This window comes from Poecilia formosa, unplaced genomic scaffold, assembly GCF_000485575.1.
Source record: "Poecilia formosa unplaced genomic scaffold, Poecilia_formosa-5.1.2 Scaffold297, whole genome shotgun sequence".
In the NCBI taxonomy this organism is placed as follows: Eukaryota; Metazoa; Chordata; class Actinopteri; order Cyprinodontiformes; family Poeciliidae; genus Poecilia; species Poecilia formosa.
The window spans coordinates 95,902-119,822 of record NW_006800236.1 but is presented as its reverse complement, the minus strand read 5'-3'; the positions used below and the strand labels follow the sequence as shown (position 1 = coordinate 119,822).

The 23,921-nt window shown below is 39.2% G+C and overlaps 3 protein-coding genes across 5 annotated transcripts; 1 reads left to right on the top strand and 2 right to left on the bottom strand.

Annotated features, from left to right (window-relative positions):
* Nucleotides 1-343: 343 nt before the first annotated feature.
* Nucleotides 344-6,598, top strand: slc19a1 (solute carrier family 19 member 1). The gene is made up of 6 exons (XM_007572193.2): nucleotides 344-426; nucleotides 1,815-2,400; nucleotides 3,127-3,871; nucleotides 5,199-5,391; nucleotides 5,733-5,874; nucleotides 6,062-6,598. Exons 2-6 carry the CDS (start codon nucleotides 2,140-2,142, stop codon nucleotides 6,257-6,259), a joined length of 1,539 nt encoding a protein of 512 aa, XP_007572255.1. The 5' UTR covers nucleotides 344-426; nucleotides 1,815-2,139; the 3' UTR covers nucleotides 6,260-6,598.
* An 870-nt stretch (nucleotides 6,599-7,468) lies between these two features.
* LOC103151914 (uncharacterized) lies at nucleotides 7,469-13,724 on the bottom strand. Of its 3 annotated transcripts, XR_001658657.1 has the most exons (12): nucleotides 13,422-13,724; nucleotides 11,810-11,974; nucleotides 11,594-11,722; nucleotides 11,344-11,510; nucleotides 11,122-11,215; nucleotides 10,394-10,501; nucleotides 10,261-10,281; nucleotides 10,062-10,082; nucleotides 9,897-9,923; nucleotides 9,749-9,811; nucleotides 7,713-9,513; nucleotides 7,469-7,678 (listed from the first exon to the last, which is right to left on the bottom strand). XR_001658657.1 is itself a non-coding variant. In XM_007572192.2 (11 exons), exons 1-11 carry the CDS (start codon nucleotides 13,501-13,503, stop codon nucleotides 9,491-9,493), a joined length of 900 nt encoding a protein of 299 aa, XP_007572254.1. In that variant the 5' UTR covers nucleotides 13,504-13,724; the 3' UTR covers nucleotides 7,469-9,490. The 3 variants fall into 3 exon arrangements, 2 of the variants coding, with proteins under 2 accessions (XP_007572254.1, XP_016516262.1); XM_007572192.2 differs by having other exon boundaries at nucleotides 7,469-9,513; XM_016660776.1 differs by having other exon boundaries at nucleotides 7,469-9,513; nucleotides 11,810-11,971.
* Nucleotides 13,725-16,438: 2,714 nt separating this feature from the next.
* Nucleotides 16,439-21,321, bottom strand: cyp4f3 (cytochrome P450, family 4, subfamily F, polypeptide 3). Its single transcript, XM_007572190.2, has 13 exons — nucleotides 20,784-21,321; nucleotides 20,560-20,704; nucleotides 20,411-20,464; nucleotides 19,742-19,869; nucleotides 19,290-19,411; nucleotides 19,054-19,200; nucleotides 18,706-18,835; nucleotides 18,562-18,628; nucleotides 17,904-18,033; nucleotides 17,392-17,525; nucleotides 17,164-17,228; nucleotides 17,002-17,084; nucleotides 16,439-16,919 (listed from the first exon to the last, which is right to left on the bottom strand). The coding sequence occupies exons 1-13, from the start codon at nucleotides 20,985-20,987 to the stop codon at nucleotides 16,709-16,711; spliced, it is 1,620 nt and encodes a 539-aa protein (XP_007572252.1). The 5' UTR covers nucleotides 20,988-21,321; the 3' UTR covers nucleotides 16,439-16,708.
* Between the last annotated feature and the right edge of the window lie 2,600 nt (nucleotides 21,322-23,921).

Genomic DNA, 23,921 nt, shown 5'->3' with positions numbered 1-23,921 from the left:
ATGATTATTATTATTATGATTATTATTATTATTAGTAGTAGTAGTAGCGGTGGCGGTGGCAGCCTTGTAGTAGTCATAGTAGTAGTAATAGCATTAGTTGCTGCAATAGCAGTGACCTACCAGAAGAGGTCATACATGAGCTTTTTTGAAGGAGAAAGATAAGTTTAAAAGTAAAATCAAGAAAATTGTTGTAAGGATATTATTATTGTCGTAATTTTTAAACATATTGCTTAAGATATATTTTAAAAGCATTAGCCAGTCAAAAATAATTCTTTGTATGTCATTTTTGTGTGAGCTGCACAAGAAACAACTCCCCAAATAAACATGTTACAACTTATGAGACCATTAATCATCTTGGTTGTGGGAGAGAACTGCAGTTCCCAGAAACCCACGCGATTTTAAAGATTTGCAAGTGGTCCGCACGAGGTAACGTTACATTTATTTATTACATTTTTAAGCCCCCCGTTTTATGTTACTGAAATGCACGTTTTTAACAGGTAGCTAATCATTTTCTGGCTTGCTGAGGTTAATTTGCTTTAAACGCCATTTTAATCATTTGTGCTGACGGAGTCCAGATTCCTGCTTCGCCTTTTAGACAGTAATGCTAACTTGTTAGCTGCAGCTTTCTAAATATGTCGTTAAACACATGACTGAAAACCTTCCGTCTCTTTTTAAGCTTTTCAGTCACATTAGGAGCTAGCCCGCGCTAGTACCGCGTGTTACGTATTTGTTACGTGTTTGTTGTAAAAACACATCCAGTCAGACCTCGTCTTCTGTTGCACTGTTGTTGTTTTCATTATAATAACACCTGGAAATAATGCAGAAGGGAAAATAAGTAAGGTCCTCATTGTAAACACATTAAAATGGTTTTATAGCACTTGTTTTTCTGTCTCAGAACCTAAGTGGGTTTAGAACATTCTGGGCCTTGCAAAAGTATTCATACACCGAAAAGGTGGGTACAGTACTTAAGAGTAGCGCTACTTTTCACTAATGTAAAAAGCTATCCAAGAATGACTCAACTAAGAATTAGTTGGTAAAATGATAGGAACACATTTCATTTTGTGCGAATTCTGATGTTTTAAAGGCTAAAATAAAAACGTTATTAAACATAAATAACCTTATTGTATTGCAAATTTAGGGTAGTGTGTTTATGTTACTCTTAAACAGTATTTCATAATAGTATCACTCAAAGGTTAAAAGTATGGTGCCTTAAAACTACTTGCAAAGGTAAATTTTTGGCACAAAAAAAGCTTAAGCAAATATAACTAATTACTACCCATTTTTTATTTTTATTTTTTTACATTTTATCACTTATTTATGATGTATCTTAATACAATTTTAAGCAAGAAACCATCTGCAAGCATGATGCTGCCACCACCATATTTCACTTATAATTTGTGTAATGTAGTTTATTTTCCTGATTGTCTTTTTTTTTTTGCATAAATGTAACACCACAACACATTTGTGATTTAAACGGATTTGTTTACTCAGGGCAGTGATTTGTTGACTGCAGTGATTTGTTGACTCGGGTTATTTTGCATGTAGTTTAGATGGATTTGTTTAACTAAGCTTCCTTAATTCCATGTACAGAATACAGTACGTTACAATGTCGGTCTCTGAGGTGGAAAACAGCACAAGATTTTCTTGTTGGCCATCATTTCATTATGTTTACGTCTGATTTGAGCTGTTTTTAACCCAAATGTGGAGAGATTTTGTTTAGGAAAACCACAAAGAGGGTTTTCCTTTTTTACTTTCCATTACGCAAGACAAAGTCGGATTGGCTCAACTGACAGAACACGCTGTTATCGTTTCAGGTCAACAATGCGCCGGGCCTCAGCTGCTGGATAGCTTTCTGTCGGAACAATATTGCACGGTCGAAAGGGGCAAAGGTCAACAGCTTCTCTCTCATGCGGACGACGGCATGCTAGCTGTGTACCTACGATTTCATCATCCTGTAAAATGGTTCATTCCAGGTAGCTCAGCCTGTCTTCACTCACAGAGGACCAAGCGGCGTCAGACAGCGCCGCAGGGTTTCCTCTTTCATTCCAGCCGGAGCAGTTTTGCTTCACATGCTGATCTGACAGAGCAGCGGAAAGGCAGCGCTTCGTATCCAGGGGCGACCGACATCCAGCAGCCACGATGGCAGCTGACCGAGCAGCGGCGGGGGAAGACGTGGATGTGAAGACGCCGCCGCTGCCACCGCTGCCACCGCTGGAGGACGGCGAGGGACGCGGGGATGCGGAGGCGGCTGCGGCGCCGTGTCCTGCCGAGGACGGCGGGAAGCTGACGTGCTCCGTGATGTTTCTGTGTTTGTACGGGTTCATGTCTTCCATAAGGCCCGGGGAGTCGTTCATCACACCCAATCTGCTGAGCTCAGAGAAGAACTTCACCAGAGAGCAGGTCAGTGCGGTCCAGACATTGATAATTAACTCGGCGGAAATGCAACAAAGGCTTTCCAACTCGTCCCGTTACAGTCGCATTGCAACTTTGCAACTGTTTGTCAGGATTTTCTGCTCGGATGAATTCATGTGTTCCCCGCAGGGAGTTGACTGATCCGTCTTACTCGAGGTCACAGTTCGCATTCCTCCTAACTGCGTCATCGGAGGAGGATGTGTGACTTGTACAGATGCGATTTTGTTTTATGACTTCGAAGGACCGAAAAATGAGCCTAAGAGTTCAGAAAGGTCTCTAAAGCAGTTGCAGTGGACAGACGACTCATGCTAATAAGCTTGTTAAAAATAGACAAAAGACAGTTGCTTTTATTTTCAACCTTCTCCTATTTTGCTTAAACCTGCAGTGTTTCTTTAGTTCATCCATCATCCACCTATAAATCCATCTATTTACAGTTTTAAATGATACAAAAATGAGAACTATGAAGGGTTGTAGTTTGAAATTTGGATTAAAAGGATTGAACTCTTGAAATTAGTGTTTTAACAGAAGTGTTGAAGGATCCAGGATTTGTTCCTGGATATTAAAAATAATGCCACTAGTTTTCTTGTCTTCTGTGTCAGTTAAGAAGTTATTTAATGTAAAATCAACCCTAAGACCGTAGAAACATTTGTTGCAATCAGTTTGGACACTCTGTGAGGGGAAAAGTTTTAACCCGGCACCGGCTGCTGTTCCCAGGTGACCAATGAGATCACTCCGGTGCTGACGTACTCCTACATGGCGGTGCTGGTGCCGGCCTTCCTGCTGACTGACCTGCTGCGCTACAAGCCGGTGCTGATCATCCAGGGCATCAGCCACGTGGTGATCTGGGTGCTGATGCTGCTGGGCGCCACGCTGCTCCACATGCAGCTGATGGAGTTCTTCTACGGCATCACCATGGCGTGCCGCGTGGCTTACTCCTCATACATCTTCTCCCTGGTCAGCCCGTCGCTGTATCAGCGCGTGGCCGGATACTCGCGCTCCTCCGTCCTGCTGGGCGTCTTCGTCAGCTCCGTGCTGGGCCAGCTGTGCCTGTCGTTGGGCGACATCAGCTACCATACACTGGACACCATCTCCCTGGGCTTCGTGAGCTTTGGGCTGGCGCTGGCATGCTGCCTGCCCTGGCCGAAGCGCTCACTGTTTTTCAACCGGACGAAGAGCCGGGAGCCGGCGGAGAAGGCCGCCCCCTCCGAAACGGACGAGATGAACCCCACGCGGGCGGGTGTGTCCTTGATGGCGAACTGGAAGGAGTCCATCTTTGTGCAGATGCTACTGGAGGTCTGGAACATGGTGAAGAGGCCCAACCTGAGGCTCTGGTCCCTGTGGTGGATCTTCAACTCCACGGGGTATTACCTGGTGCTGTTCTACGTCCACATCCTGTGGAACAAAGTGCAGTCCACCACCAACTACAACGGCGCGGTGGAGGCGGCTGCGACCTTACTGAGTGAGCGCTTTACCTGGAATTATCCCATCTGGAGTTAATGGGAATATATCTGATGTACGCTGGACTTTGTCCTAACGCATGTGTAGGTCATTTAAACTGATATGTAGGTCCTTTGAGATTAGCAGATCCTGGCACTTTCTGAAAAGTCTTTAATATGTAATATTAGAAATCCATAAAAAGATGTAAATAGCAAACAATTCAATTCCTTTTTAGAATTCGGTCACACAGCATTCCTTTAGTGAAGGCTTGATCATTTGTAGCATCTGCTGCTAAATAATACATCTAGATGAAGTTAAAACTTGAGGAGTTCTAGGTGGAATAGATCTCAGACAAAAGTTGTTTTTATATGAAGTGCAAAATGTGGAATTTTGGTTAAATTGCGGCTCTTTGGGTGTTTTTCTTTCCGGAAACAGCCATTTTTGAGTCTGCATACTCCAGTTAATGATTAATTGATTGCTAAATAAATTGCCGATTATTTCAATAACAGATTCCTCACAATTTATGCAAAGTAGGGCGGGGCAGTAAATCAAATAATCAGGGTTTTTTTTAGTGTTTGAAGATTTACATTGAGTGAAACCTTCGTTTTTCACAAATGCACTCTTTGGGTTTCTGTAATTTAGTGATGTCAGGATGCCCCGGGTGGCCATATTGTTTGACAAGCATGCTTTATTTACAGCTTGTATTTAAATTGGACTTTGAATTCAGGTCAAATCCCAGTGATAAAAAAAACAGCCAGCCTCTGAAAATTATTTTCGGTCATTTGCAATTTCTGTTTGAGAAAAGAAAGCAAGGGAAGAGCGAGTTTAGCTTGGTTGGGGCGTTTTCAAAGTAAAAGCTTCCGTCTTACAAGCCCGGGAGGATTTGGAGTTTTCCTTGTGAAAAAGTCAAGAAAACCCAGAAGAAAGTATGTAGAGTCTGATAAACAGATGATAATAAATTACTTATAATTGGATTTTTCCTGCAGGAAAAGATCAGATTTGGGTCGGTTCTTCTAACAGACAATTAAAGCCGTACCTATAGTCAGATGCTCCATCATTAGAGGCTGGATTACCTATTGATCTCATTCCCCCAGAGCTGTGAATAAAACCAACTGCTTTACGTTCCGTTTTTACTTCTTTCTGCACTTTAAACCGGTTAAGTAACCTGGAGATCACATGGGAACACTAAAGTGTCATAAAGCAAAACGTGATGTTGGGTAACCAACAACCAGATATCTTGGTTTGTTTGACCAGTGCTGATTGATTTCTGTGTACTGTTCTAAAATCAATGGAAAACAATGGGATTAATTCAAAATTATATCATTCCTCCCTCCCCTTCCACTCTGCAGGTGCAATCACCTCCTTCATGGCGGGCTTCGCTAAAATCCGTTGGAACGTCTGGTCGGAGCTGGTCATCGGCGGCATCACGGCGCTGCAGGCGGGCATGCTGCTGGTCATGGGCACCACTGGAAACATCTGGATCTGTTATTCTTGCTACATCCTCTTCAGAGGATTCTACCAGTTCCTGGTTCCTATCGCCACGTGAGTAACAAACAAAAAATATAGTATATACTAAGATGTTTCTGAAGTACAGATTTATTTTTATTTTATTATTATATAAACCGATAATGGCTGAAATTGTGCTGTAATTTGCCGTTTGTCGATTTAATTTAAAAATAAAAAATACCACCCTCTGAAGTGGCATTGATACGGCAGTCCAGTTTATAATTTAATCTTTGCAGATTGAGAAAGCTGCATCTGGAGTAAAAGTTTCCCGTTGCCTAGCAGCAAATTTTGCATTGATTATAAAGACTTATTCCTGCTTGTAGCGCCCTCTAGTGTTCAAACCGCTCAGTTGGGTGTCACTGTCTTCTCACCACCAGCTTCCAGATCGCCTCGTCGCTCACCAAGGAGCTCTGCGCTCTGGTGTTTGGCATCAACACTTTCTTGGGGACGGTACTGAAGAGCATCATCAACCTGATATTTTCAGACAAAAGAGGCCTGGGATTAGACGTGGAATCTCAGGTGAGGTCGCTCACCGTAGGAGGCATAAAACATTTACAAAGGCTGCCTCCTTAACCCAAGTTTCTCTTAAATACAATTAAAAATCTAGCTAATCCTCTTGAAGGCACGTCAAACAAAAACTTTTCCTGGGATCTCGTCTCGCTGTCCGCCACCTCAGCTCCTTTCAGCTTCCAAATTTCTGTTGCAGTTCCGCATCTACTTCATCTACTTCACCCTGCTGACCGTGGTGTACTTAATCAGCGCTGCCGTCGTCCTCGTGCGTCACTTCCGGAACCGGGGGGAGGAGGAGGAGGCGTCACCCGACAGGCTGCACACAGAGCTCACACCTGTTTCAATGACCTCCGAAGCAGAACCGCTGTCCAACAGCCAAAATGTCAAAACCTAAAGGCAGCAAACACCTTGGAGAAGCCGCAGAGGTGCCAGTCATATTAACCTGGTAAAGATGGCGGAGATGTTGGGTGTTTTTTTTCTGAGCCTTAATCATGCAACTGCCTCGTCTTCTGCTGTGTGAAGCCTCTTGCACTACATTTATGTTTTTCACCATAAAACAGTCACAGAGCACATCAAGTTTGAAACATATTACACTTTTTTTTCCTAACACAGCACTCCGATTGTACTTGTTACAAATATCTGTAGACAAAATCTGATTGTATTGATTTTGCTGTTTTTTTTTTTTCATTAACAAAGACAATCATATCTTGTGATAAAACCACATGCTGAAAGCTAAAAAAAAACTGCTGGATTTTCTGCAGTGTTTAATTGTATTTGTAATACTCTAGTATTAATTTGTATTTGATACAAATCATTGTAGGACACCAGCCAAAGTGTCATTTTAACAAGTCAGTTTTTAATCTTAGATTTTTTTTAAGATTTAGTGCCACGGTTTAAGGACCCAGAAAGAAAAAAAACTGCTGCTTTTACTTTGAAATTTATAGGAATGCAGTGTTACCTAATCCTGCTGCAGGTTATAACGGGGTTAAAGTTCAAAGTGAACTTCTAATTCCTACACAGCAGAAGTTTCACTTTGTCATACTCACTTTTTTTTAGTAGGATTCTAGTTTTTTTCAGAATGTGCTCACAATGTATATTTTTTACTTGATTAAAATAATTTCTGAGAAATGCGGTATGATAGGAAATTGAAAGTTTTTATGTTTTTATTCATAAATAAAACATAAGTAGTTGCTACACTGTATTTTGTCTTTTTTTTTTTCTTTGATTTTTATCAAAATCTTGTAAGACCTTAACATAGAGTACAGGTACCGCTTTGCGCTGGTCTATCAGAAAATCCAGTTAAAATACATCGTTTGTTCTAACATGAAGACAATCAGGATGAGAAGATTTTCAAAGCACGCTCTCCAAGTTATGATTCTTGTTTACTCAGCTGTAGTTGTCGCTCACAACTCCGATTGTTTTTTTTTTGTTCAGGATTTCTCAGCAGGTGGTCCTTCCTTTAACTGAGCTGTTTGTACAGCTGAATCACAAAGATATGAAAAACTACCTTTTGATCAAAATATCATTTGAGATGAAAATGGGACGGAAAAAAATGTCACTTCCAAGCTTAATTAGCTTTAAAAAAAAAAAGTAGAGCATGACGTCAGATATTTTCGGCATTTTATTTTGTTTACTGCATAAACCAGATTAACATTTGCTGCCCTCTAGTGGTGAAACGATGAAAAGTAATGAAAAAAATAACTGAGTTGTTGCATTTATTTAAAGTACGTTAAATAAACGTATATGTAGTCACTGTATATGTAGTCATATACAGTGACTACATGCGTTTTCTTTGTAATAAATAAGCAAATCTCTACATGCTTAAGATGTTTAAAAAATGGAGAAACGACAGCATTTGGGTTGATCTCAGTACAAGTCTCACAAAAAATACCTCAACTTCCTGTTCAAGTAGACAAGTGTCAGTTTTTTTAATAAAGGCTATACGGAAAAATTGAAGAAAAACAAAAAAAGCAACAAATTTACACAATAACTGAAGAGGTAAACATTCAAACACATTTAGTTTAAAAAAAAAGGAAAAATCTGAAAAGGCTAAAAGTAACTGAAAAACTTAACCCATGATGCACCTCTGTTGTTATTGTAGTGTTTCATAATGATTTCATTTATTACGATTAAAAGTTCACCAAGCCAACCAGGCCCTGTTTGAAGAAGGAACCTTAATGCGCTGAAGCAGAACCTGCTTGACAACATGAAGCAACACATAACGCTCTAAGGTAATTCGAGTCATTATTTGGGTTTCCGTTGACTATATAATTGCGCAATTTAACATTCTGAAAATAAATTTGCTTTATGGCAATACACCAATTTCTAAAAACTACCTCATTTTTTGATCACAGGTTTTGGCACTAGGATGAGGAAGTTTTTTGGCCATGTTGAAATTGGTTTATTTTGCAAAACTGCAACGGCAACACTTTTTACGTGTCACAGAAGTCACATAATCAACAACCAGATCTTACCACCGCCTCAAACCACAAAGAAGAAGACAGAAAGTAGTCGGAGGATAATGACGCGGCATTTTTATTTTTTTTTTTTAATGAATAGGGGGGAAAACAGTTTTTTAATGACTTATCACGTGAACAAATTTTTTCACGTGTGATTTTAATTGGGTTTCTTTGTGTTTTTCGACATTAGTGGAATATCGAAGTTTTGCACACATTCGTAATGGAGACGCAGCTGCAGACGTCGTTTGGTCTGCAAATCTTTGAAACTCTTCGTCACAGTTCAGACTCTAAAAGCCCGTTTCACATTTGGCAACAACATCCTAATCATCCGTTAGACTTTTAGGAAAACACACAAAGATTATGGAACGCAATACTTTGACTTGACCTTAAAAAAGGATGTTGATGCTTGGATTACCCTCGTCACATAAGGCCTGGTTGGCTTTGATAGCTTTTTTCTTTATTAAAATCATAAATCTGTACAGAGGAGCTCATTTCATCACCAAAAGTCAAGTCACAAACCAAACATGTAGGTTGGATGCTGAACCGTCAGCAGTTCTGCACCAAGTTTTGACTGTTGGCTGAACAGGCGGCTCAGACACACAATGTCCTTCCTTTATTCCTCTTCTCTTAGCTCGGTTGCTCTGACACGGATAAAAGTGCACGAGTCCCGACTCGCATCAAACCAGGAGCACACTCCAGTTCGATTAGGTCAAAGTATCAGTAGGTGTCATTTATATACGGCCTTTTACAGGAAAGCTCACCTTACCGGGCTTCCAGGAATTGTTCGACACTTTGGAAAATCCTGAACCAAACCTCCAAAGGATCAGCAGCCCACCCTCTCTTCCTTTTGTCTTACCTAAACTCACTCTGATTAGATTACTTTCTCTTAAAAATATCACTTAAGTGCATGTTTCAGACGCTGCAATAACAAAACAACAAAAAAAGTCTTTCCTATTAAAAACATCCAATGTAACAGTAGAGCAGAATATCTTGGTGTGTTCTCTCAAGTCAGTTGTTGCTTTCAGTGCCAGTGGAAAATCAAAAACATTCTTGGGGGTAAAAAAAAAAAAAAAGAAAAGAAAAACACTTCTAGAAAAATCCAACCTTCAAAATCTTTGTTCCAGAGAAGATTTTGCCAATGATGCCAGTTTCAAGATGTTGTTTTATCAATCCGCCACTGCAGTTTCCTCTGCAACAAGAGGAAATGAACCGTTGAGTGGTTATGTGGTTTAAAAGATAAATACTTGTTGGATACATGTTAATTTCAATAATCCAATTCAGAAAAAGAAGCTCATATGACATTTTTATAGAAATGTAGACAGTGTCTGGGCAGAGCAAACTTATTGTGAAACGGAACTGACTATATAAGATATTTTTCTTCATTTTAAACTGTAAATGAATGAAAAATATATCAACTGTCTTACCATCTAATTGGCCTTTTAGTGGAGTGGTGTTGCCGTTGGATTCTGAAGCGGCTACTTGAGGTTCTACAATAAAAACAAACCATCTAAAATTAAATGTTTGACATTTTATAGACTGGGAAAACAAAAGGAAGTTCAGGTTTAGACTTACGCTGCGCCTTGGTATTCCTCCAGAAATCTGAAAAACAGATTAAAGAAAAAAAACAACAACTATGATTTATTTGTGAACATAAAAGTATTTCTTAAGTTAACAGAAACTTTGAACCTAAAAAAGGTTATAACTTTTTTAATAAATTTGCTTTTGTCGTCTATTTACCTCTTTCCCACGGCATGGAGGCTGCAGAGAGGAATCACAGCAGAGAAAATGTCAATAGAATTTATATTTAGATATGTATGGGATATCAAATATGCATCTTAGTTTATATTAAGTAGAAACAAATATTTAACAACATTTAGATTAGAATTAATTTTCAAAAAGAATCATTTTTTTAATTAAGGTTTTAAAGGAAACTTACATTTATTGTAGAAGCATTCTCCTGAAGAGAAGAAAATCAACAGCAAGATTTAATTTTACACTTTGAAACAAAAAGCAGCCATGCAACAAAACTGCACATATTTACAGTGTATAAACAAATTAACTCTCATTACCTGTTTTCATTCTGTGGATGATGACTACCAGTATCACAGCAGAAAGCAAAATGACCAACACTGTGAGTCCTCTGGAAATCTTCGGACCACTTTCAGCTGAGTTATAAACTACATATATGAAATATAGAAAAGGGACATTAAGCAGATTAAACATGCTGTATAATAAAACCATTCTCATGCATGTGTCGTTTGCCAAACTCAGTCAAAGAACAGAGCAGTTCACACCCACTAGCAGATGCCACAATGATGATACTCGGTCTTATTAACTTCACCTGTTAGTGGTCATAATGTTATGCCTTACTGGTGTATACTTGCATATTAAATAAATGATTTCCTTTGGGAGGGTTTCTGAACATTTCAAACTGAAACTTTCCTATCCTCCTGTAGGAGCTAGCTGTGCTACAGCACTAATGCTTTCAACAATTACATTTCTGCTTCCAAAGAAATGGCCCGAGTTTGTGAAAATGTCATTTAAATGAATTTGTCAATTGGGCCGAGAGGACCATGTGTTTCCCCCTTTATAATGCTGCCCTGGGCTACTGCCCATTTAGGCCGAATTCAATGGCTTGACAAGAATAGAAGGTGTTTCAGCCAAAAACATACCATTGGAAGTACAGACTGGTGTCTTCCCACACCAATGACTACATATGGTACTTAAATGGATGAACTAATGATAGGAAAATAGTGAATAGAGCTGCATAGATCAATTCTTTATGGGGTCAACTCACGAGCCTTGAATGGGTTGGAGAAGGGTTTGCTTCTCTCCTCACTGACTGGATTCTTCATCTTACAGCTGAACTCTCTGACACCTGAACTGTCGTTCTGCAAGAAAAACACTACAGTTATCAAAGTGTGAAAAACTGGATTTGTTAAACTGCAAAACCATTATCCACCAAAGATTTTGGCTGATTTTTCGGTCTGTTATATATGACGTATGAGATAATTAATACCTTTACAGTGTATGTTTTGTCTGTGAGACCTGGCACTTCCTTGTTGTCAGCCATCCATATGTATTGTACTGGTTCCGCTCTGGTCGTGTTTCCCTCACAGGTCAGGGTACATGTGGTTGACTCTTCAGGGCAGGAGGATGGAGCAATGGTTGGTATAGGAACTGGAGCTGGAGTTGGAGAAAGATGAGATCCAATCAGGCTCTGTGTCTTTTAATCTAAAACTATTCCACAGTAGAAAGGTGCTGATTACCGAGTACAAAGAGGAGAATCTCGTGGTCAATTACGCTTTTGTCTATCTCTGTCGTGTACACCTCAGTGAAATCATAAGTCAGGTTTGTGATCGTCAGTTCTCCAGTCTGGATGTTCAAGTTGCTCCGACCTGCAAACAAAAATAGTTGAGAATTTTATCTTTCACCTCACAAATAAAATAAAATTGAAAGAAAAAGAACGCCACGGATCCACTTACCTTTAAATATATTATAGTACGTGAGATCTGGTGGGTCAAAGTCAACAGCCAGATCCTTCCCAACTTTCCATTCGAGGTTTTTGGTTGCATTAGTCACAGAGCCCTGTTTTGGTTTGAGCGTTACCTCGCCTCCCACCTTTTTATAGATTGTTACAGTTGTAGGAGCTAAAATATAAAAACAGCAGCAGGGTGAATTTATGTCAGTAATTTTATCTTAAAACGAGGAAAACATTCAATTCTTCTTTAGAGTAATTCAGCCCAAAATGGTCTCTTAATTTATGTAAAAGCATTTTACTTACAAAATGTTCTAGGATTAGCATAGACAGATTTTTTTTAAGCTATCCGAGTTTCACATGGAGCGACATAGAGAAGTTTTCTCCACCTTCAGCTCATTTGGGTTTTGAAAATATTGTTCCCACCGTCTATGGTGACACAGGTTTGTTGTGCAAATCTCAAGGACCAATGAAATTTGAAGATCCATAGCTGATGACTCAGAATAGTAGGCATCTACTTACCCTACTCTGCTGCTTGAACCTAAAATACAATTTTCTTAGAAAAAACAAACAAAAAAAAACAACAACAACACAGGATTTCTAACAGTATAAGATTTATTACCAAACTGTTATTTTTGGTGCTACCCTTATCTCCAAACACCTCAATTTGTCTAATTTATAAGCAAAGAAATATTTCTGTTGCCTTCTTTTTGACAGCTAACTAGTCCTACTCAGCAATAAGTGTGGGAGGGGTGGTGTGTTGCAGCTAGATAAAACATATTGCTACACTACTATTATTATCTCACTATTTCTGGGTTTTTGTGTCATAAAATGTGTGTTCGGTAAAATTGTCTAAATACGATTATAACTGAAATCACAGGGGATTTTTGTGAGAATAACAGACACACAGTATAATATGTACTTATACTAAGAGGAACTCTTCTTTAGGGTGTAAACACATTTTTCTTACCTGCCCCTGTTTGTATTCACCTTGTCAGCCATGTTTGTGTTTAAAACGTGAAAGTTAGTTGTCACTAAAGGTGAAGATTTTCCAGACTTTCCCAGTTTTCTCCGTCCTAGATCAGAACTCAGAACCAGAAGTTTTATTAATCCAGGATTTTTGTCCTTTACTGTTATGTGAAAGGTTTCCCCTGATACCTTAAATTTGAGGAAATTATACAGTATTTTGTATGATCTTCAGCATCATGCCTTTCTGACCTTATTTCTCATGTGACATAGTGCTTTTCATTAGCCATGCACCTTTTTGAAATGACCTTAAAAGCCTTTATAGAGGAAACTGACCCTTTTCCACCGCAGAAATTCCATTTTGCATTTTCCACTGAAATTCTACTTCCTCTACTGTACTGCATCACAGTTTTACGTGTTCTTCGTGTGTTTTACGACTTTTATTGCACTGTAGACTTAATATTCCCTTTCAAAACGAACAAAATCGATTCATATGGAAAAAATACATGGAAAAGCCTGTAAGCCTCAGCCTTCAAGCAGCAACATAGCTGGGTGGGGCCACGCAGTTTTAAACTACGCGCACACTCACTAAAAAGACCCAGACTAAAGTTTATTAGGCCACATTTTGATTCCGGAGGAGGTTCTGGACTCACCTGAGGACACAGAGGCCGCCGCCAGAACAACAACAAGCCATCCGGGGCCCGAAAGAGTTTTGATTGGAGACGAAAGGATCATGGCGTTGGTCTGAGAAGGTTATGGACGAGGAAATGGCTTGTATCCGTCTGTGACCGAAAGTAACATCTCCAGCAACGTTAAACTAACATTGAAAGCATTTTAACACCCTGAATTAAACAACGTAAAGCACGGTTTCAGTCAGAGGCGCTATGTGAACGGCAGTTTCGAAAAGCCATCCGTAAAGTGAAAGTGTAGGAAGTGGGCTAGGATACAGGCTCCAAGACTCCGCCTCCGAGACATATTTAAAAATATATTTGTCAAACTGACTCTTATTGTTTCGTATAATGACAACTGACGTTCATAGTATCGTCTCTAACATGTTTTATTAAAGTTGAACCAGGTTTGTGGAATTTAAAGTTTATTCAAAGTCTGAAGTGGAAATTTTCCGCCCTCCAGTGTTCAGAGTTTGGTACTGCAGCAAGTTCTGACTAAAATACTGTGCAATGGAGCAGGTTTGCAGTAACTTTGTACGACTAAAAAAATAAATAACCAAAAGTGTCGCGCTTAAATACATAAAAAAGCAACACATTATTTTAGTAATTTACAAAATTTTACTAAATGTGGAGCTAATTTATTAACATGTCTGATCCTTGCACACTAAATCCAAAATAAATTTGTAAGATTTTATGTAACTTCCAGTGTAAGTAATTCCTTTCATTTAAGCATTTCTAATTTATATTAGCTAATTGTATATTCAGTAAAATATATACACTTTAAATAATTACTTTTTATTAACTGACTGCATTTTCTGCAATTTTATTTACATGATAAAATATACAATAATGTAACAAACAAATCACTTATTGGATGTTGACACTTTTGGTTATCAATACATCATCACAAATACAAAAATAATGAAATAAATAAGGAAACCACTGTTGCAATGACTACTTTTGATCCTTATTGTGGAGCAACAAACATGACGCAATTATATAAATCCTGCAAAAAACAAAACAAACAAAAAAAACTGACTTCAACATCTAAGGAGTTTGGATAATAATTTATTGCTAGATTAAATTATTTGATTGTTTAATAAATAAAATAAAAATACAAAGTTTTATAATTATGTTTATTTCATGCATTTGTTTCAAATGTACCTCAATAATCAAAATTATAACATTTCATTAACAGATTATTAATTTCTTGGGTGATGCTGCTGTTGGTTCTTGATGAAGCACAGCAAATATAAAATAAAGTATATCTAGTTAACAAGAATTTACAATTTGTTAATCCACAGTACTCAGCCACGCCCCTAACTCCTCCTAACCTCCAGCAGACTGACTACTGACCAGCTCTCCATCTCACGGGTACGAAAAGTCTCTAATTCCTGGGTATTACCGCAAATAAGAATGTAGAGAACTTTTGTTTAAGCTGGGAGCGAGAAAGATTCGTCTAAGCTCTACCTACCTTCATCCAGACGTTATGACCCGCTTCAGTCCATGATTCAGACATCGGAGTAGCCCCGCCGGTGTCCAAGCTCATAAACCACGTCTGGGTTGGCTGTGTCCACGTCTCGAACCCCTCTCCATACAGGATAACTCTCACTTGCTGTCTGGAGCAAGGAGTTAGACAGGGCTCGTCTTCCATCTTCTATCTGACTTTGCCCTACTGGGCCATGGTCATCATTTCTTTGTGGGATTGCTGCCATCTCTTGGACGTACGACTGCGCGTCGTCCTTCTCGTTCTCCATGTTGTCTTTGTCCTCGAGTTGCCTGACCCTGACCCTGCTCTAAGGGCCTCTCTAGGGCCCTTAGAGTAGGGATGGGTTCAAGCTACTTTGGCTACTAGCTGCACTGTTTGGACGTGGTCAATAAGTCCCAGGGTCATTATTTATCTGAACTAAAGAACGTACGAAGCCACCCTGATTTACTAGGACCATTAACATTGATTTCACATTAATCAGAAGAATTAAATGTAGTTGACTCAAATAATTTAACTGTCCACAGCATCAATTAGATTTTAGCATTTTATTAGCAAGCTTTAGCAAGGGAAGAAGACATACAGCTTATCAATAAAAATTTAAGAAATTAATACTTTTAAGAATTTTTAGAAATTACTCCTACTTCTAACCCTACACTGTGACTTAATCTAAATAGAGGCCTTGGGGGAGGCAGTACTACTCAAACCCAGATGCAGAGACGATCTTGGCAGCAGAGAACTTTAACGTCCATGGATGGAGTCCTGTCTTTGTCTTGGCAGAATCCTCTTAGAATAGATCCAAAATTGAACTGGTGAGAATCCTCAACGAACTCAGTTCTTTATCCATTAAAGATCTTTGTCTATTCCCCATGTCCACTGCAGCATCGTTGAAATCCTTTGGGTTGAGTGAAGGGCCGCAGTCGAATCAGAATCCCGAGTTGTGGGTAAACGGATCTTGTTCCTTCCTTGTGCAGCGAGCAGTCGTCCCGGGGTATCACCACACAGCCCTCTGTTGATTCTGCATCTCCATGTGTGCTCGACTCGAACGCTGCGGAACCAAGAACCTCGAACCTTCTGTCTGGTGTTTTTTTTATCTTCTTGGTAACCGCCCAACTCTTTCATTTCTGATTTTTCCGTCTCGTACGTGTCAACGACCCATGTCCCACACAACTTTCCTCACGTCAACTGTTCCTTGGTTAACCTCAATCTGCAGATGAACTCTTTTCTTCTGAGTTGTACTCTCGGTTCTCTGTCTGATTATGATTTTTTTATGATTAAATAGAAAAAAGTAGAATTAAAGCAAAGTTTGCAGGACACAATAACAACACACACAACCAGATTAATTTCATTACCGTCTGACTCTACTGTCGGGTCTTGATGTCGCCTGTGTAATTAGTTTTAAAGATAACTTTATTTATTGTTATTAAACTAAAATCTCCAGCATGGGGAAGTGGGATGAGCTCGACTTTTCTCGACAAATTTTTATTTTTTTATTACTTATAGAAATACCAACAGCTGTAAATATTGCATATTTTTTATTGTCTAAATGATTCTATACATGAAAAAGCCATTTCTGTATTGGTTAAATAAATTAAAGTGTGCTTTAAATCTTGAATTTACAATGTCATTAATATTTATTAGCCCAGAATTTATCCAGTTGGAAAAAAAAACACACACAATGAAACGCATCTTAAAACAGGTTGAAGCAGAGCGTTGGTTAAAATACAATATAAAATCTTATACCAAGTTTTTGCATTTTACGTTCTGACACATGTCTGTAATCAAATCATTTATTTCCAAAGCTTGATTCATTCAGATCTTCCAGCTGCAGCCACAGGCCTCCCTCGGCACGCAGGACAAGTTGGGGGAGACGGCGCACCTTCCCAGAGCCGCTCCCAGCTTCAGGGTTAACGCCCGGGGTTAAACGAAACCTCAGCAGGGTCAGCGCTACGACCACCCGCAGCTCAGCCATGGCGAATTTCTGTCCGATGCAGTTCCTGTGAGCAGACACGGATTAAATTCACCACTGACACACTCTGATACATATAGACTCTTATTTTCTTAAGGAGGAAACTGAACCTGGGACCGGAGGAGAACGGGATGAAGCCATGAGAGGAGCGACTCTGTGTGTTGGTCGGTTCAAAGCGAAGAGGATCAAACTCCTTTAAAGCACGTTAAAATGTGTCAAATTTAAACAAATGTAAAACTATTTTGAGGGGATATTTATTAAAACTTTCTTACATGTGGGTTTGTCCAGACTTCGGGGTTGTGGTGTGTCCCGTAAAGGCTGACCAAACAGATTACACCTTAGGGAAAAAAACAGATTTCACTTCCCAGTTAGGACTGGCACAAGACAAAGGTATCACAAAGAGGATGCTTGTGATACAGCCTAAAGTAAAATAAAGTAAGTAAAAGTAAAGTAAAATCCTGTATCTATCGTAAAAACTCCCAGAGGGCTGAGCTTCTCACCCTGTGGTACGGTGAGGTCTCCTGGCAACGCCACATCCTGGGTGTACTTCCTGGTTACAGCCTGGACAGGCGAATGCAGCCTGAGGCTCTCTTTGATGCACATGGTAGTGAAAGGAAGGTTGGACAGGTCCTCCCTTTGAATTATAAAAGTGTGTCAGTGCAACAAACAATTACAGCCTCGGAAAAGTATTTTTACCTTTTGACATTTTTCACATTTTGTCACTTTACACTCATGAATTTCAGGGTATTCTTTTTGTTTGCTGCAAATCTTCGGGTTTGCACATCTAGTGATTGAAATAGCGCAGACAGTCAGGTTGGCCATAAGGCAAGTCAATTTTCAAGTCTGAACTTTGACTAGGCCACTTGACTGCATAAATATGTTTTTGTATCACCACATTGTTCTGCTGGAATGTGACTCTTTGGTCCAGTTATCAGACAAAACGTAAAAATACATTATTTTACTTTTTTACAGCAGAGTGACTGAGTGTGTGTGTGTGCGTGCATCTTCTAACCACTCTATTTCATGCCCATCTCGTCCCTGCATCAGCTCCATCACTTCCTGTCTGCATTTCTCCTGATAGTGGGGATGACGAGCTAAATTGTACAGCGTCCAACATATTGCGCTTGCTGTCGTATCATGTCCTGTGAGAAAAGTGAGACTGATTTTTGTTTTTATTTATCTCAGGTCATATCTTCATTGCATGTTTTCAAATATCATGCAGACTTATGCTCCAACTGGCTGCAAGGTATTTGTTTTTTCTGCTTGACGACCCAGGACACGCTGGAAGGACTATGTCTCTCGGCTGGCCTGGGAACGCCTTGGGGTTCCCCTGGAGGAGCTGGAAGAAGTGGCTGGGGAGAGGGAAGTCTGGGCCTCCCTTCTGAAGCTGCTGCCCCCGCGACCCGATCCCGGATAAGCGGAAGAAGATGGATGGATGGATGGATGCTTGTTTTCAGCATTGTCTGTTTCTCAGCATTTAAGCATAATTTGATCCAAAAATACGTTTAAAATAAGATCAGAGGTAAACGTAGAGATACAAGTGGTAGAAGAATTATCATCTCTATGGATAAGATGCTTTAAATGTATCAGTTTAGTCTGTTACGAGCTGTATAGTTGCAGTTCACTTTTGCGGCTACAGAGGGCGGTATTTAGCCAAAACACCTGCTCACCTGCAAACATGAAAGTGTTGGCTTCCGCCTGAATTTCTTCATCTGTGAGTCCTTGTCCGTCTTCATCCTGTGTTAATAGAAATTATTTTCATCTTTAGGAGTTTAATTTGTCATATTTAATTTTATAGTCCGTTCTGTGTTCACTTTTGACAGCAGAATAAGGTCCACAAAATCTTTCTTTTTCTGTTGCGCTGTAGTCATGCTGGTTAGTGTCTCTGTCTCCCTCTGCTGGTCAATGAGAGCACGGCGCATCTGCACAACATCCCTAGTGAACCTGCAAGTTGAGCATACAGTTAGAAAATACACTGAAAATAAATAAATAAGTAGATTCGTAAAGCTTTGTGGAAATATACTGTGACGGAATTGTGTAAATAACACCTCCAGCTTTTATGATCTGATGGAAAAGTACATTGAAGGTGTCAGCTGGTTTAATTTTCATAGTTTCCTCCAACCTACTAGATGTTAAACTCGGCTGCATGAGTTGCACGCTACCTGTGTACCACACTTAATGCTTGCTTGAATCTCTTTCCTTGCTCAGTTTTCCAGTAGATCCAGTCCCATTGGTGCAAAATGCGAAAGCGGCGATCTATCAGCAGGTCGCTGAGCTCCATGATGGCGGACACATATTGACTGGTGGACCTAAGGACAAATATATATATATATATATTTTTAAGGCAGAAATCCAGAACAGCGACAAGAAATTTTGGGTGAAATAGTGAAGTTCTCACTCTTGACAGTTGCTCTGGTAGCTGAAGGCGCACTTTAATAAGCTGTCCAGTGTCATCAGAGTGACATGGTCAAACATCTCTATGTTGGTTGTTCCTCCTGCCACCAGGCGGTGCCATTTATTCTGGACATTAAATGAGAGGACATGGAAAAGGTGCTCTGAGTGCATTGTTCTTTCAACAAATGTCCCTTTTAACCTGTATACTCCAGGTAATGATTAATTGATTACTAATATTAGTTGACGATTAATCTGATTAATTCGATCAGTCGTTTCACCCCTAATATAAAGTTTCGTCCATAACAATTGCTTGCAAATGAATAATTACGCAGTTTTGATAATGGCTTTTGGGACTCATTTCTATTTTCTACTCTGAGGAGTCGCCAACAGTGACGAAGATCCAAACAGTGAAGTTTTCCCAAACAGCAAATACTTGTTTCTGAGTGTGTGCCTTACGTGCATGGTGTTAGTCGAAGAGTTAAACGTCACAATGTAGTTTTTAAGGATGTCAAAATGAAAAGCCGGAGTCAGCAGTCGCCTCTTGCGAGACCACTCCTCTCCATTGCTTATCAACAAACTGCGACCTGTAAAAAATAAACCAGGTCAACCAGCAATTTATATGCTGCAATTAAGAGATTTGGGAAAGAAAACACCACTTCATATTTATACACTATAAATCGAAACATAAAAGATGAGTGAATATAATCGACTTTAATCAATTAAGTTACGGCAAAAAGGTAGACTCTAAAGCTTCATCTATGCAGTTCATTAAGAATGAGCTACTTTTAGAGCAGAACAGCTTTTAGCTTTTTTCCTTGGCATTTACATTTGAATATATAAAACTGCACAATGAGTGTATGTTGTATGATCATTGACATGACCACACTATTCCACATGAGGGCGCAGTCTCGCAAATGCTTTGTTTGATTTACTGTAAATAAATAAATGAATGACTAAATAAATAAATAAATAAATAAATGAACAAATTGATCAAATTATCAATGCTCCGTACATCTGTTTAAGTTTCAGTGGACAATTTCAATCATTTCTTCAGTAAGGAGATCTAATTGGGTTTCACAGTGTACTCAGTTTTCTTCTTGTGTTAAGACAACATGTCTGACTCACCCAGCCACGGACGCAGATGCCCGTAGACAAACTCATCCTTCATCGTGATGTTGGCTTCAAGGTGGACAGTAGATGGAACGAAAAATATCAGTGTGAGCTTTGGATATTGTGAAATAATCTCTTGTGATTTGCGTAGTTTTTGATCGTACCAGATGCCATCAGCAGCGGCTTCACATAGTCAGGATGAAAGACTCTGACCATGTGATAGAAAGGCCCAAAGAACCAGGAGCAGGAGTGCTTGTAGGTCTGCACCAATTCATCCACCTGTTGGAGACCTTCCTCTGTGCTCTGCATCTGAGACATCAATATATTTATTTTATTTTTTATTTTTTTAAGTAATACTGTATGTTTGAGGGTGGATTTTTAACCTTACCTGACCGAGGTGACCAATCAGCCATGAATGCGTCGGCGGCTTGTTGAAGCAGGACAACCTGTGAGTGTACCAGGCATGACGAACCAGCAGCCTCAACGTCCAAACTCCAACCACAGCCAGCAGCGCGGTCCCCATCAGCTGCAGGAGGAAACTGATCCCGGACCAGCTGAAAAGCTGTGACAGGAGCTTGTGAAGGACAGCCATGCTGGGGTACAGGAGCAGACAAAAAAAAAAAAAATACAAAAAAACCCAAACGAAAACAACAACAAAACTGGTGCTCAGATGTTCTGATCCGACGGAGGCAGCTGACAGCCTGTTGATTTAGAAACATGCAGGAACTAAACTTCTTCCGCACACCGTTGTGCGTATTTCATAACAATTGCTGACATTGTTATGGCCTCACTTCCTTTTGTCTGTTAAATGCGGTCACTTTCAACATGTTCACTGCATGAGATTTCATGTTGATGTGAACTTCATTGCAAAACCAAACGTTAGTCAATGGGCCAACAAAAGGAGGTGCAAAACTGGGAAAAGGAGGGAAAATTACAATTAATATTCATATTTTAAAAATAATTTAAGAGGTATGGGGGAATCTGCTTTAAGGTTACACGGTAAAGAAGCCTACAGTTCATGAACGAGACACAGCAAAAAGGCGGAAAGTACTTTAGTCAGATGACTAGTTCAACCAATTTGACCTAAATTCAAAATGCTTTCTGTGGTTGGAAAATATCACAGAATGGGGTCACATGGTGGTGACACCATTATGCTGTGGGGATTCTTTTCAACAGTAGGAACACAGAAGCTGTTTGGCGTTAATAAAAAAGTTGAATTAGACTGAATACAGGGCAAGAAAATCAGCTAGAGGTTGCCGAAGATCTGAATGTGGTTGTAGTTCTTGTAAATATGAAACTTCTTCTTCGGTTTCAGGCTAAAACTCACAACCACATTCAACTCTCAACGTACCGGTTGCAGACTTGTTAAGCTACTGTTTGAATGATAATTGTCTAAAAATAAATAAAGAGGCAGAAACTGCCAAAGCATTGTTGGTCATCTGATACTTTTTTAGGCATACCTTGCTGTGTTGAACCTTGTTTTACATTTTAGAATTACTTTAAGTCTTTGTGGAGTCCTTAACTCTACTGACCTCACCTGGTCCACAAACATCTCCCACCAGGTGGAGAAGGCAGCAAATACTTTACTTAAAATCCGGAAGCTACATCAGGCTTGTCTCCTGCCTATAAATATTAAAACTTTGAGGTCTAAAATTTTTTTGTTTCAGTCCTACGTTCATAGAGATTTAAATAAGTTATTTTTTAACAGTTTGAATGTCTGAATTATCCGATTCTCAGCCGAAGTGTTATTTTTACGAGGCTCCTGAAGGCTGCATTGATTGCCGCCTGTTAGTGATGGGCAAATGAAGCCTCATGAAGCAATGAAGCTTTCCAACCCTTTGCTTTGCAAAAAGGTTCATTACTTGATGCTTCATTCATTGCTCACTAGTGACATCTGCTGGTGAAACTCTAACAGCCTTGTCACTCAATTGAGTCATACTTCCAAAAACTACTAAATGCAATATTGTCACAAAGTTTGCATCAAACTCATGTTTAGTAACAGGAGAATCAATAACACCATATTTAATTGTCATATCAATCAATCAATCAATCAATCAATCAAATTTTACTTGTATAGCACATTTCAGCAGCAAGGCATTTCAAAGTGCTTTACATAATTAAAAAAACAGCATGTGACATTGAATAAACAGTAAGAAAAAGAAAGAGATTTAGAAACAAAAGATTAAAATAGATAAAAATATTAAAACCCGCGCCCCTTTTATATGGACTTCAGTTAAACGTCGTTTAACTGGGTTAAACAACATTTTAATTATTTTTTAATTATTAAAATTATTTGCAGCCAATCTAATCCTGGTATATGTTGAAGGTCAGTGGTTGTGTTGGGTTTTCTTTTATGTCATAGACGGATTTGACAATAAAGACATTTGATGTTTTAGTGTCTTGGGAGTGCAGTGCCTGTTGGGGCGTTCACTTTTTCTTGAATTTCTAATTGGCTCTGATCCCTTAAATGTGGCTACATGTTGAATTTTAGTTCTGCAACAGGATTAAATCTGTTTCTGCTGTGCAAGACTGATATATCTTTACTAATCAGACTACAAATAATAGTGGAATTTTGCAGAAGGTGAGAAATTGTGGAGGGGTTAATGTTATCTAAGAGTAATTTTATTGTTGAGGATAATCTCAAAGTATTCCCAGATGTCAGAGATTTTACTCTTGCTGGCTCCATTTAAGACAATTAATCAAGTTTATTTGTGTAGCATATTTCAGCAACAATGCAGTTCAAAGAGATTTACATCATAAAATCACAAAAATATAGTTATAAAAATACAACATAATCTACAATTGAGAAAACCAGTAACAAACATTACATTTTGATGAGTGCCATCATCAATACACATCAAATATGTTGGTCAATGTTCATTTTAAGTCCTGTATAAATTTGTTCAGTCGAGCCAAAATAACTTTGAAAACTACAACCCTACCCTGATACCTGTTAGCCAATTAGCCCAGTCTATTGTCCCAGCACTCCCAGTATTCAGTCACATCTCTCTCATTCCTTCCTGGTTCCTCCTGTTATGTCCATGTTGTCTTTAGTTCCTGGATCCCAATGGTTTTTGTTCTGCTCTGGCTCCCTGCATTCCCACTGATTTTTTGGTAAGTTTTTTCCACTAAGCATTAATCATCTACAAGCTGCCTCTGTCTCGTTGCATCAAAACCTACATCATGACAGTCTTGTCTAGTTCTAGTAGTAACCGAATAAGCATTTACTTTTAGAAAGTAACATTTTAGTTCGAGGAAAGTAAAGTGTTACTTGTACAGTAGAAAGTAACCTCTAATTTCTAATAAAGTAACTTTTTAGTCCCAGAAAGTAGCCTCTTACTTCTCTAACTTCTCAAAACAATGTGCGACCGCAAGCAGGACAAACAGCGACAGCATTGCCGAGAGTGCCTGTTACCGTTACAGTTTGTCAATATTCAGCCTCCCTGTTTCCTTTGATGACTAATTTCTCTTTTTCAAACCCACTTAATTCTCCAGCTCTTTGGTTTTTCCCTCCAAATGTTCTTCA